This window comes from Haliotis cracherodii, unplaced genomic scaffold (genome assembly GCF_022045235.1).
Source record: "Haliotis cracherodii isolate W230 unplaced genomic scaffold, xgHalCrac1.p SCAF_1, whole genome shotgun sequence".
Lineage (NCBI taxonomy): Eukaryota > Metazoa > Mollusca > Gastropoda > Lepetellida > Haliotidae > Haliotis > Haliotis cracherodii.
In genome coordinates, this window is record NW_027266264.1 from 6,104,606 (window position 1) to 6,119,235 (window position 14,630).

Consider the following 14,630-nt stretch of genomic DNA (forward strand, 5'->3'; position numbering starts at 1 on the left):
GCAAACAGCTTGACCATGTAGTGGTTGGTCACATCTCAACCAGTACAGTGTATATTACGTATAAGTATTATTCATGGCATAATGGTTTTAATCATCTTGTGTGCAATCAGAGTATTCAAGTGCTACTTTATTGAATGATCCTTCCACGTGTATGAATGTGCATTTGATGTTATCAAGACCTAATTATTCAGTTTCTAAGAATACTTTAAACTAGGATGTATTATCAGGGATAGAATCAGTGTTTCATGAGGTACTGACGTTCTTCTTACATATATTACTCAAAAGTAGTTAAGAACCACCTGATTCTTTCATATTACTATGGTATTATGTCATGACATGAAAGTTTGAAGTCTGCCATGAGCAATTGTTTGTTGAGTCCAATTGTGTACTTTTAATTGATCTGTTCCTGGAAGGTTACTACGGCTTAAAAAAGAAGAATTGGTTCTCAGGCAATGTCTTTTGAAAATATATTGTGGGTTGGCAGTGTTTTGTTTTTTTTCTTGTTCAAACTAGCATGTAACCAAGTAACCAGGTGTGTAGCAGTAGAGCAGTGTGCATGTAAAGGGAAGTAACTGCATGCTATATTGGATCGCATCTGTTTTAAGTATAAGAAATATTTTTTAAAAATTTAAATGTAAATGAAAACTAAACATGCTGCAGACTTTATGATGATGCGGGCACTGCCTGAGAACCAAGATTATTTGTTTTTTTCGCTGAAGTTGGACATTTTCCCTGTTGCTTTACAAATTTATCATCACTGCAGAGTGGTGTATGTATACAACTCAAAAGAAGTTGAAGTACACCCACAGTTGGAAGGCTGTGGGCAATACCCACCAGCCATGACAGATTAACTATAGTCATATGAAAATGTTGAGTGCTCTTTAACTTCTTTTGAATGGCATATCTGAAAAAATGAAATCCAAATCCTCATAACTTAATCAACTCAAATTTCCCATACATTTTTTTGCCAGGTGTTGCTATGGGTAACTTGTTAAAGGAATCAGATGATGTTGTGGTAAATGTTCAATGCTATTTACATTTACTAATCTATGTGGTGTGAATGGATGTGTCGGTTGGAGGTAGGGTTGGGACATGTCCAAATTTACCACCTGGGCACTCGGCCCTCTCAGGGTACCTGCTGTGTATTTAAAAGTTTCAAGGGTTGGGTACAAAATGTCCAATTGTGAACTGTTTTAACGGAGCCCTGTCAAAAAGTATTAAGAAACATATATAATATCTGGTCATCCATAGTCAAGCCATCTTTATTCAAACATATAAAAGTTGGAAGGAGTGCGTGGAGTCAGAAAGAAATGTGGACATTAGTGACGCATGGTGTAACTATCGAGTTATCGTGACTCTTTTTTTTGTCATTAACAATACATGTATATCATATGACTAAGAACAGGTCCGGATAGTCCTGTGGGTAGCCAGGTCCAACCCTAGTACCCATCCCAGCCCTAGTGGGAGAGTGTTTAAATTCTATGTTACTTCCACAGAATCTGTAAATTTGACTTTTGATATAATTCAATGCATGTACATGTATATTCATCCAGTTCTGTGTTTTATTATTCCAGTTATTTGAGAATTTTGACATCAAAGCCAAATGTACTGGATGAGCTCCAAGTATCCAACATAAACACCATCAGAAACAATGAACTTTCTTGAAAGTTTTGTCTCAAATATTTCAACATATATGTTTACTTTCTTAGTGTATTAAATTGTAAATTCAAGGAATGAATTATAATGGTTAGATAAAAATGTTACTCGTTAGGTTTGAAATTGGTTTCTGTGTTTATTACTTGTTCTGGTAAAGAGCGACATTATGACTATATTTACTGAAAAATTGAAACCAGTCTACATTTTCACTTGTAATTGTTCCATAAGATACATCTTTGATACTTTGAAAACCATCAAGCAATGTTATAAGAGATGAGAATTTCATATTAACATATGGTTGGTATATTTGTTTAGCCATAAACCAATCAATACAGTATCTTTGTTCAGAGAGATAGTCCTTTGTCTAAAAGTGATTATTAAGGGGGAAAGAGAGGATTGTGAACATTGATATTATGTGTATATTTACATCCTTTGACCATTTTGTTTACAGGTCTTTGTGTTTACGTATATTGTAACAAATCTTTTTATGTATTAAAGGTATAAACCTGTACTGAAGAATGTCTTGGTATTTTTATTGTAATGCGACAGATTACTTCTTGGTTTACGTCGTTACTGGTAAAAAGTGTGTACACAAAACAAGCCCTCCCATAGAAACTTTGGTACATAATGTTGAATGTGTGAATGAAAACTTGACAAGTTTATGTAGTACCTACAGGCATGTGATTTAAAGACAACAGTAAAATTGAAGCTACAAAACCAGAACATTTTTAGTCCACTAGTCCTTATAATGATAACATACAGTAAAACCCTAAATAATGGAATATTTCTACTAAAGTACTCACGGAAATAAAAAAACACTGTTTTTTCGACCTCAGATCTTTAATAAATGCAGTTAATATACAAACTATGTAAATATTCAAACAACTTAATTAGTACTAATTGGGCCATGGCACAAATACAGCGTATTAAATGTTTTTGTGCCTTTTTACACGTAAAAGTGTAAAAATGTGAATATACAGACTATTGTGAAACAGGGCAGAACCAGGTGAAGGGTGAGAACAGGTGCATAATGCCTATAGTCTGTTTCTGCTATGTCAATTTGGACTTTTATTTTTGAATGTTGAAAGTGCCGACAAATTACCTCCTGTAAAGTACATTTTGTATTGTTCACTGAGATCAAACTAGCAAATCCAGACTAGTACTTTTCCAGTTGTTTTGTTATTTCGTATTTACAGCTACGTAACGCTTTGTGTCGATTTTTAAATTGAGAAAAACAGTTTTTGTTCATTTCCGTGAGTACTTTAGGATACTTTACCTTAACTATTGGGCAGTTTGGCAAGGACTAGTAAACATTTCTAACGCTGAAAACCTTTTTTTCCAGTTATTGTATCGAACTTGGGGAAAAAAGACAGATCAAAGGACATAACTAGACTTTCAACAGAAATATCACATGCCTGTAGTTATACAAAACCCTAGCTGGATTGTCAAGTTAGACACATCTGTCTGTTGTACGACAGTTACTGTAGAACCTGGTATAATGCTGATGAAACTTCAACTTTCTACATATCCGATAGGGACACCAGTATCATTCTGGACTTTCTCCCTGAATGTATTAGTTATATGAAAAAGGTCAAAAATCAGCTGTGGACCAAGTTGGAACTTCTCATGGTGCTGATACATGAATCAACACCACATTCTATATGTATGTGGAAATTCAGCAATTCATGACCTAAACTTTCACATTCATACCTGGTAACTGGGAAAGGAACTTTTCATTAGTTCTTTCATGTTTAAAAAAGAAAAGAAGTGTTCATTATCGAGCAAAATTCTGAGACTACCAAATTGCTGGTATAAGTCAGAACATGGTAGTTCTCAAAATTTATTTCTTCATGCATATGAATCAGGAGTCAAGACATCATAATTTGGCCAAGAAACTGAACTTGAGCCTCGGGTATATCATTCTGATATCTTTCAATAACCATCAAATGGCCAATTTCCGTCCAATGATTTACCCACCTGAATAAGAAGTCAGTGCAACTGTCTTCTCTTTCATACTTTGATCTATGCATAAAAGATTCAGAGTGGCAAAAACCTCTCCACAAGACTGACCAGAGGGATGACTTCAACTTTGCAATACATGTAGTTAACTTTTCCTTTGTGTTGTGGAAGATTCCAGCAGCTCAGACCTTTTTGGGGTCAACATTCACAACTTCTGAGGTACAATGGCGCATGCTCTTTCTACCAAGATTTCAAAGAAACGTTTAGGACACTTCTAAATTTGTTTGAGCAAGGCCTCAGTTTGTTGTTTAACGCCATGCTCAGCAATATTCCAGCCAACTGATGTCACTGTAAATCGAATCTGGACCAGACATTCCACTGATTGACATGAGCTTCGACCCACACAATTGGGATATGATGGCATGCATTTGCCAAGTCAGCAGGCCTGACGACACAATAACGTTAGTTGCCTTAGACAAGCATAGTCACCTTTTAAAGCATGTAAAAAGGTTTTATGGTGGTCATTTCCAAGTGACGTGTCAGTGACAAAATGACATCCAATGCAATTCCCTATTTTGACTTGTACTATATATTGCCCATGTGTTTGACAGGTGCCATTGATGGGGCAGGATATGCTTACCTTTCATGAACACCAGGTGTCAGCACCATTTGATAGTGATTCATTAACACATGCTCACGACAGTCAGAATTGGTCAATCAACTCTTTTAGCAGACAGATATAGAAAGGGTTCTGTTGCTTTCATTTAAGTCCTGAGAACACAGTTCACCTGGTATAGAAGCTTTGGATGTGGAAAGTATGGCCACAATTTGCAATGTCAGTTCTGTGTACTTGCGATTTGTAAGAAAATAAAAAGAAAACATTTAAGAATAATTTTTTTTATTCTCAACACTGCTTACAGGGCCATAACATTGTGGCTGCCCTCAGCATTTACGGTTGAGCTTATTTTTTCTTGCCACCCTTGCGTCCTTTCTTGGAAAGACGCTTGGTCTTGGCAGCAGCAGCCCTGCCCTTGGGCAGCTTCTCAATTGGGGCTTTTATCTGAAATAATATAATTGTATGATTTTAACAATGGCTTAAGTTCTAAGCAAAATCAATATGCAAACTAATGCAGCATCTAGCAATGTTCCAGCAATGACGGAAGTCAATAGATAACTGAATCTGGACCAGACAATCCAGTGAATGACACAAGTATCCATCTTTTGTTTGTTGTTTAACAAACTCAGCAATATTTCAGCTATATGATGGCAGTATGTAAATAATCAAGTCTGGAACAGACAATCCAGTGATTGACATCATGAACATTAACCAAGTCAACGAGCCTGATACCCGATCCCATTAGTCGCCTCTTTCGACAAGCATAGACCTATTCCACTCTGGATCTTCACAGGTTGAGCATCCATCTACACAACTGGGATACAATGACATGTATCAACCAAATGACCTGCCACAGACTTTCCCACCAAAATGAAAGTGGTAGTCAACATTTCCAACAAGGAAATACACACTTCTCGAGAGTGGTTGGCTTCCTTAAATTTCGAATCCTGACTGAAAACTACTTTGAAATTGATGACCACTACGTGGACGTGGAAACAGGATTCGGTCATGACTTCCAGTGACAATTTCAAATGCCCGGCGTAGAAAGCTCTATTATATTATAGGGCTATTATAACTATATTTGAGTCAGAAGTGATAAGTGTTATATTCAGGTATTTCAAATAATTCTGTGAAAGTTCTAAATTCTTCCAGCAGAGCCAAACCACTGAAAAATCTTCGAAGTTTGAATACAACACAAAAGGCGCAGGTAGACTTACCCCACGTTTTTTGTTGAGAATTTCTTGTTTCTTGCGCCTACGAACAGCTTCAGTGTTTGCAGATGCCTTCTTCTGGACTGCAGCGTAGGGGTTAAGTCGAACCATCACACGGTAGTTCTTCAATGGATTCTTCTTCAAAACTCTCCTGTCTGTATCATGCCTACAAGTAGGAATGTACAAGGAAATGAACACCAAATCATTAAATTGTGTTCTTGTTTGTTTAGTGCCTCAGCCATATTTCAGCTATTTGAAGACAGCCTATGAATAATCAAATCTGGACCAGACAATCCAGTGATCAGTAATATGAGACGATCCATACCATTTGAGGAAGATGTTATGCAATCAAACAAGCTTGACCAATCCATTATGTCTTTTGTGACTAACATAATCTGCTGGCTACCAGTTCTAACCCTGGTTTCCCATGTGATAGTTTGAGACATTTCAGACACATTGAATCTAATCTGCTTGAGGACAGCCCTTGGAATGCACCCAGTGAACTTACTTGGGAGCCCTGACAACAGACTGGATCTCGCTGCTTCTCAGGAGTCGGGACAGGTCTGTGTTGTTCATCACTGGCATGGGCAGGCTGAAACAAACATGCATATAGTACTCAATGCTTACTAAAGCATGGCATTGTGATAGATTCACTTTTACAAGGCAAAATCAGAAGTGGTTATAAGTTAATTTTCATAATATTCAACAACACGGACCAAAGACATCATCATATTTTGCCTATAGAGAAACTGGTTTGTCAAACTGACTGAAGGAGCACCATTTCCTCTCTATGTAGAAAAACAACTCACTTGTAGTTGTTTTTGACAGCTGAAGGTTTGCGCCATGTTCCATAAAGACTGTCCAACTTTTTCAATGCTGATTCAGTCCACACACAGAATCTTCCCACGTGACCACCAGGTGCTATTTTTAGAAGATTCAACCTTGCAACGTTGATGAGAGTGACACCTGAACAAGAAAACCAAATAGTATATGACAATGATGCAAGCATTGGTCTAGCAATAAACAGTGAATATTCTGAATAACATGAATATAGAAATGTCATCAAGGCAAACAACATTAAGTTACATAGTATTTAGGAGTGGAACAAACTATCGCAATTGTTCGCTTTCCGACGGGGTACTATATCGATAGGAATTCGTTGATAATAGGCACACTTATCATGGTCTAAATAGTAGCAATTAGTTAATACATATATCATGGTAATTTCTAAGCTGGATGGTTAGCAAGGATTGCAACTTCAGATTAGAGATACTTTCCTGACGTTTGAGTAGTGACAGGGAGGAACATGTATGACCTTAAAGTTGGTTGATAGCTATAGCAATACTATTGCAAAACAAATGCAATAGTGTGAACAAACCCATTAGTCAATCCTATTCATGGGGCTGATGCTATTTTGAACTGCACAGGCATGAACAGACGTGGGATGGACATGGCCAACAGAAGACGACCAGTAGTTGTTCTATTCCAAAACTTACTTATTTTACATAACCACCAGTACGAAATGAGACGCGGACTAGTTGGATATGGCCAATGGTGTGTACCGCAATCATCTAACCCATATTTTATGATGCAGATCAGTCTAGCCGTTAATGATGGCGTTAATATCTTGTCAATATCTTGATTTTTTCCCAAAACACTAAATTACATTTACAACTGGACTGGAACCTTCAAAATGTTCAAAATGTTCCCCTCCATGCAGACTCTACAAGGAATGTTTTTTTTGCACAAATACGGGTGAAGTTTGCTAAAAGCGTAAACAGCAGTAGTAGCTGCAGCCACTTTAACATGCAGTGGGGACGTATTGATATCTTAACATTAGTCAACAAGGTTGATGCAAAATATCGTGTCAGACAAGTCAGTCATTGGAACTTGATGGTACACACTCCCTCACAACTTCCACCTGCAGACATACACACCTGGGATGTTTCTGAAAGCTCTGGAGATACCATTGTCTTGGTTGTATATGACGAGAGGACCCCTGCGCTGGACACGTCGCCTGTTCCTCATTTTTCCCTTGCCAGCACGGAACCGCTTGGAACTGTATACCTGGTGAAGAGAAATGTTTTTAACATACATGGAAGCAGGAACAGGGCAAGGACGGCAACATGATAAACTGCCAAAACATGAAAACAAATGTGACAAGTCAGAAGTGGTAAGTTTTTTTTTTCAAATAGTTCAACAACACGGACCAAAGACATCATCACTCTTGGCACATTGTCTGTAAAACGATTTTTCACTTCACTAAATTTGTAGTGCTAAATGATATCAAAAGCTCATACTGGTGTAACTAGTGAGTGAGTTGGGTTGGGTTTAACGCCACTTTTATTAGTATTCCAGTTATATCACGGCGTGCCAGCTTAATGTGGGAGAAAAGCTCGAAGTGACGCAGGTCTCGGACGATTACCACTTCGGTGAAACCCACGAGCATGGGTATGGTGCTGACAAAACTAGAAACATAATCGGGGTGGACTGGGAATCGAACCCACAATCATAGGTTTCTGGAGTGTCCAAGGGACGCAACTCTGCACAGCGAATTGCGGCGCCTTAGACAACTGGGCCACCGCCACCCGTGGCCTCACTGGTGTAACTAACACATACTTGATGCATCACAGCACATGTGACTGTCTAATACTGATTTCATGCAAAAACACTTAATCAGCTGATGAAACGATAAATAAAACAACCAATGAAATATTTTGTGTTAAAACTATGGAAATATGTAATCCTGAAGCCATCTATGAAAAGCATATAAAAAATTGATGGAAGACAAAACCTTTTATCAAATGAAAACTATAAATAGCAATTTTGCTAATTTGAGTGAGTGAGCGAGTACGGTTTTACGCCGCTTTTAACAATATTCCAGCAATACCAGGGTGGGTGACACCAGAAATGTTTGCTAATTTGAAACTTTTGACTTGCTTTCTGAATGTCTGTCCAGGCTTTGACCCTCTTGAGAAGTCCGACTGCCTCCTTAGTCTTCTTGATCTCCTCCACTTTGTCACTCACGACCAGTGGTACCTCGGGGATTTCCTCGATACGGTGACCTGCAATGCGAATCATAAATCATCACTGATAGTAGAAATTATCTGATACAAAAATGATCTGAACCGGGTTAGAATTGGTCTCCAGCAACTCATGCTTGTCGTAAAAGGAGACTATGCTTGTCGTAAGATGTGACTAACGGGATCTGTTGGTCATGCTCGCTGGCTTGGTTGATTCAAGTAACTGAATCCCAACTGTGTAGATTGATGCTCATGATATCAATCACTGGATTGTCTGGTCCTGACTCGATAATTTACAGACTGTCATCAAAGAGATGAAATATTGCTGAGTGCGGTGTTAAAAAACAAAGTGATCCATGTCTCACGTCTATCTGCTGACATGGTGTACTCAAGCCATCAAACAATTTTGAATGAACACTGCAGGTCAACCCTGGAAAGGGGGAAATAAATGATACTAACAGTTTCAATACTTATACAGCAAATATGACAAAGTCAGAAGTGGTTAGGTTTTTTTTTCAGGATAATCAACAACACGGACCAAAAACATCATCATCCTCTGTACATTTGCTGTATTTTAAGTGAAACATTCGTCTGATCAGATTGGGATACAGATCATATGTACCCTGCTGGGGAGTCGGGGGCATTACATAAATCCATCTTTTGGAACCACAAAATAAAGCGGACATAAAACTCTGGATATGAATTCCTTCAAGAAAAATTAGCTCCATCACATAAGTCTATTTTGTTTGTTGTTGTCAGGAATAAGTTCAGAGGCCTGTCAGTAATAAACAAATCAGTGTTTGATATTATGAGCAACACCTCAATGTCACCAAGTATGACCACATCATCTCCCCTTTCAAGCAAGTGCTTGGACCTTGTCTTACTCTTAATCCATCGCAAATCATGACCCTTGGAGGATGACAAATCCACACAGCCAGTGGTAGAAACTATACCATTTTAGTCCACTAGTCCTTATAATGATAACATAGCAAACCCCTTAAAAATGGCAAATTTCTACTAGTCCTTATGATACCTTAACTATTGGGCAGTTTGGCAAGGACTATAGGACTAGAGCCAGTTTCTAACGCCGACGGTTGGTCATGTCAGATAGGACACTGCTCGAAATTGTTAGTCGCTCTTGGCTCGCACAGGATACTGAGGGACTACTTTTGCAAATGAATTCCATCATAAGATTTGTTTGCACATTACTGTTAGGCACGTTAACAGCAAACTAACACTGGGACATGCCACTCATTTGGCGTTATCACCCCATTTCGGAGCTGCTTGTACCAAATAAGCAAGGAAATATCATAAATTAACCAGAAAAGAAGGAACATCACTTGCTTACCATTGAATCATTACTTCACAATGCGGACATCATGGCAAGTTCATTTTTACTACTGTTTTGAGGGAAATCAGTTCTCCATAGCAGGGTAACAGCTAGTAACCAAACCAGATTTAACACTGTAATTCAGCAAAGGTAACAGTCAGAAGTGGGGTTCAACGCTAAGAATGTAAGTGAAAAAATTTACAACTCTAATTCATGACTGCTCATTAATCTATAACTTTTTATTAAACCAAAGACCATTTTAAAGTTTATAAAACGAACGCCAAACACTTAAGTTTGTTTTGTAACATCGCACTTAGTGATAATCCCAAAATATGATGGCATCCTGTACATATTTGAGTCTGGACCAGAAAATCCAGCAGTTAATATTGTGAGAATTATGGTACGAGGACACACCATCAACCAAGTTTCCAAGATTGACCACCCGATCTATTTGGTCGCCTCTAATGACCAGGATAGCTGCTGGAGAGCTGCTGGAGATCTGTTTTCAATCAGAATCCCCTCTCGAAGTCTAAGTTGATAAAGGGAGATACAGCGCTTCAGATGATATTCACTATACAAGACTTATTTAACATATAAGACTTATTTAACATATAGTTACCTAAACTTGGAACAATTTAAGCATTGTGAACAGCAAATGTAACAAAGTCAGAAGTGGTTAGGTTTTTTTTCAGGATTATCAACAACACGGACCAAAAACATCATCATTCTATGTACATTCGCTGTATGCCTGTAGTACTAGTGGTCGTGCATTTCAATTGAAACATGGTAGTACTTGTCCCCACTCACAATGTCAAGATGTCACCTCTGAAACTGTCTGAGGAACTTGAATGCTGTGGTCACTATAACAAGATTAGAGCCTGCAGATAACCAGTGCAGGATGGAATGAGCTTACATCCACACTGTTGGCCATGATGTCCAGTCACATCCTCAACTTTAGAAATTGGTACTATTCCTATAGTCCTTGCAAAACTGCCCAATAGTTAAGGTGTCATATGACCAGTAGAAATTCACCATTTCTTTAGGATTTTGCTATGTTATATTTATAAAGACAAGTGGACAAACAGTTTCTACTGCTGATCCTTTGTTTAGATATCTAGTGTGACAAGCCTAAGGATGTTGGGGACATTCATTTGCCAATCACGCCATTTGTGACCGATGGGATTTGCGTACATTGATTATTTGCAATATTTGATTTCATTTACTAGGAGTTAATTTTCCATATATTAACAAATCCTTCATTTTATTGGCCTATGGACAAATCCGTATACTAACTGCCTGAACAAGTTACCACAGCAAATGTTACAAAGTCAGAAGTGGTTAGGTTTTTTTTCAGGATACTCAACAACACGGACCAAAAACATCATCATCCTCTGTACATTCACTGCATGTGTGTAATAGTTTTAAATTTCATATACCATTTCAGGGATTTTTTGGGTAACCAACTTCAGGTTTGGGTAACTCCACACACAGCAATATTCCAGCTTTAATAATGATGGCAGCATGTAAATATTGAGTTTGGACCAAACAATCCAGTGATCAATATTGCGAGCAACAATCCACATTAGGTTACGAGGACATGTTATCAACCAATTCACCTGGGACGACTACCCGATCCATTTTGTTTTGCCTCTTACGACCAGCATAGGATGACGGGGACCTATTCTCAAGTCCCTTGGGAGACTACTGAAGCGGATGACATTCAATCCACTACTTAAGCATGAGACTTTTCAATATACAAGGCTTACTTAACACAAGGCATTAACTCATTTAACTGTACTCCGAACATGTCAAACATTGCTAACAGATAATGTGTGACCACAGCAAATGTTACAAAGTCAGAAGTGGTTAGGTTTTTTTTCAGGATACTCAACAACACGGACCAAAAAAATCATCATTCTCTGTACATTCACTGCATGTGTTTCGTAGTCTTATATTTCAAGTGCTTGTTTTAAACCATATACCATTTCAGGTTTTTTTGTAACCAACTCCAATGCCGCACACATCTATATTCCAGCTTTGATAATGATGGCAGCATGTAAATATTGAGTTTGGACCAAACAATCCAGTGATCAATATTGCGAGCAACAATCCACATTAGGTTACAAGGACATGCTATCAACCAATTCACCTGGGACGACTACCCGATCCATTTTTTCGCCTCTTACGACCAGCATAGGATGATGGGGACCTATTCTCAAGTCCTTTGGGAGACTACTGAAGTGGATGACATTCAATCCACTGCTTCATTCAATCCACTACTTAGGCATGAGACTATTCAATATACAAGGCTTACTTAACACAAAGCATTAACTGTACTCCGAACATGTCAAACATTGCTAACAGATAATGTGTGAACACAGCAAATGTTACAAAGTCAGAAATGGTTAGGTTTTTTTTTCAGGATATTCAACAACACGGACCAAAAACATCATCATTCTATGTACATTCACTGCATGTGTTTTGTAGTCTTATATTTCAAGTGCTTGTTTTAAACCATATACCATTTCAGGTTTTTTTGTAACCAACTCCAAACACTTAAGTGTGTTGTATAATGCCGCACACAGCAATATTCCGGCTTTAATAATGATGGCAGCATGTAAATATTGAGTCTGGACCAAACAATCCAGTGATCAATATTGCGAGCAACAATCCACATTAGGTTACAAGGACATGCTATCAACCAATTCACCTGGGACGACTACCCGATCCATTTTTTCGCCTCTTACGACCAGCATAGGATGACGGGGACCTATTCTCAAGTCCCTTGGGAGACTACTGAAGCGAACGGACATTCAATCCACTACTTAAGCATGAGACTATTCAATATACAAGGCTTACTTAACACAAGGCATTAACTGTACTCCGAACATGTCAAACATTGCTAACAGATAATGTGTGAACACAGCAAATGTTACAAAGTCAGAAGTGGTTAGGTTTTTTTTCAGGATATTCAACAACACGGACCAAAAACATCATCATCCTCTGTACATTTGCTGTATGAAATAATCTTGCATTTCAAGTGAAACATGAACTAAATCTTACATATGTAAGTGGCATTATCATATGACACCCACCCTTGGACATGACAATTGCTGGGATGGCTGTAGCAGCAATGGCGGAACACATGGCATAGCGGCGCTGGTTGATGTTGATCCTGCGGTGCCAGCGTCTCCAGGTTTTGGTAGGAGCAAACATGCGGCCTCCTCTGCACATGTTGCCAAATGCACCCTGGCCAGACCTGTGGGTACCGCCACCTCGAACACGAGGAATACGAGCGACGGCACGGCCAGTACCCCATGACTCAGCAGAGGTCTGGTGGCCTGTAAAGAGAAAGGAAAACATCTATTACTGCATTTTGAGAAGGTTATGTCATGCTGTAAAATGTTCTGAAGTTGGGTAAAGAAACTTATGAAATGTACATTTTCTTAATATTCATGAAATTAATGTGCCAAAAAGCACATAATAATGTGGCTTAAAATGTGAAGAAATCAATGCCCTTCCCCTATCACCAACTTTTGGACCGAGCCATTTTGTTAAAGGCAACATATAGGGGATTATCTGTGCAATCCTTCATATAGTTTGTTGTATTAACATGATTAGACCCCTGACTGAAAGCGCATTTGATTAATGGGAGGCCACATTCAACTAACCAGCTTTCTCTGAAACTGCATATGGGTGTCTTGTGTTCATGAGCATCTGGAAGTGCACAAAGTTGACAATATCCGGCCTGACGGGAGCACGGAAGACTGCTGGGAGAGTGACATTGGTTCCAGAGGCTTCTCCCTTCTCTGTGTACACAGATATAAGCGGTCTTGAAGCAGCCTGTAATGTATTGTTAACTTTGTTTAGCATCAAGTTAACAAAAATGTAAAATTAAGCATAATAGATTCAATAATGCATTGACAGTTTCGCAATGACGGGTAGAATGTGTCTCACATGAGGGAATGCCTGCGGAATCACATTGTACTGCTTCGCTCGTAATATCGGAAATCCACTGATTGAATGTGAAAATTAAGGAATATCGTGGCAATGTTTACATCTCCATTCCAAAACCATTTAACTTTACGTACAACAAATCCTTGACTAAAAATGCACTTCATCCAAAACGGGTCTAAAAACATCAACAGCCGCCAAGGGCAATTCACTAGCCTTAACAAAATACATTTACAAAGGGAAGATTTGGCTGTACAAAAGATGAATGGTTTGGGAGCCGGGGTTATACACATTTTCACCATATTATATGTGTTTAGGGTTCTGAAGGAGTTCGTGAAAGCCGGTGCAAAGTCAGCATACTGAGTTTAGTCGAACGTGATGCAAGTGTGAATTGAAGATCACAATCGACACTGCTGCGACCAATAAATTGGAGTCTTCCTTATTCCTGATTAATGAGGGTGTTTATTTACAAATTCGCTTCAAAACTAACAAGTTGAAATGACGGCGGCCATTTCTAGGTCCACGTGCGCATATGGCAGGCAAGTTACGACTATTCAGAGTAGAACGCTGTGAAACCCTAAACAGGTAATATCATACAGATATGAAAACTCAAGCGTCTTAGTCGCTGGTAGCTTGGGTATTGCTGTCCTTTTTATTGGGCATGATACGCAAAAAACAATTTACCATGTTGGTTGATTTCACCCTCGTGTCTACCACGATTGGGGTTTAGCGGAAAAAGGATGATGGTAGGTGCACGGCGGAAGGATATTGGCGAAATTTATATATGTCAAAATCACGCAATATTATTCCGCTATTCTGGTGGGTTGCTTATTTACACACCTAAATGGGTCATAATAAAGCTGATCTATGTTTCTGTGTCA

The 14,630-nt window shown here is 38.6% G+C and overlaps 1 protein-coding gene across 1 annotated transcript; it reads right to left on the reverse strand.

Annotated features, from left to right (window-relative positions):
* Positions 1-4,496: 4,496 nt before the first annotated feature.
* LOC139471785 (large ribosomal subunit protein uL4-like) lies at positions 4,497-14,503 on the reverse strand. The gene is made up of 9 exons (XM_071254280.1): positions 14,434-14,503; positions 13,467-13,638; positions 12,891-13,136; positions 8,383-8,507; positions 7,380-7,509; positions 6,252-6,408; positions 5,951-6,034; positions 5,449-5,608; positions 4,497-4,675 (listed from the first exon to the last, which is right to left on the reverse strand). The coding sequence occupies exons 1-9, from the start codon at positions 14,434-14,436 to the stop codon at positions 4,577-4,579; spliced, it is 1,176 nt and encodes a 391-aa protein (XP_071110381.1). The 5' UTR covers positions 14,437-14,503; the 3' UTR covers positions 4,497-4,576.
* Positions 14,504-14,630: the final 127 nt, after the last annotated feature.

Coding starts and splice junctions, on each gene's coding strand:
- LOC139471785 (XM_071254280.1), bottom strand. Junction 8,508..12,890: donor AGCAATTGTCATGTCCAAGG/GTGGGTGTCATA, acceptor TTCGCATTGCAG/GTCACCGTATCGAGGAAATC. Junction 4,676..5,448: donor TTCTCAACAAAAAACGTGGG/GTAAGTCTACCT, acceptor ATATTATTTCAG/ATAAAAGCCCCAATTGAGAA.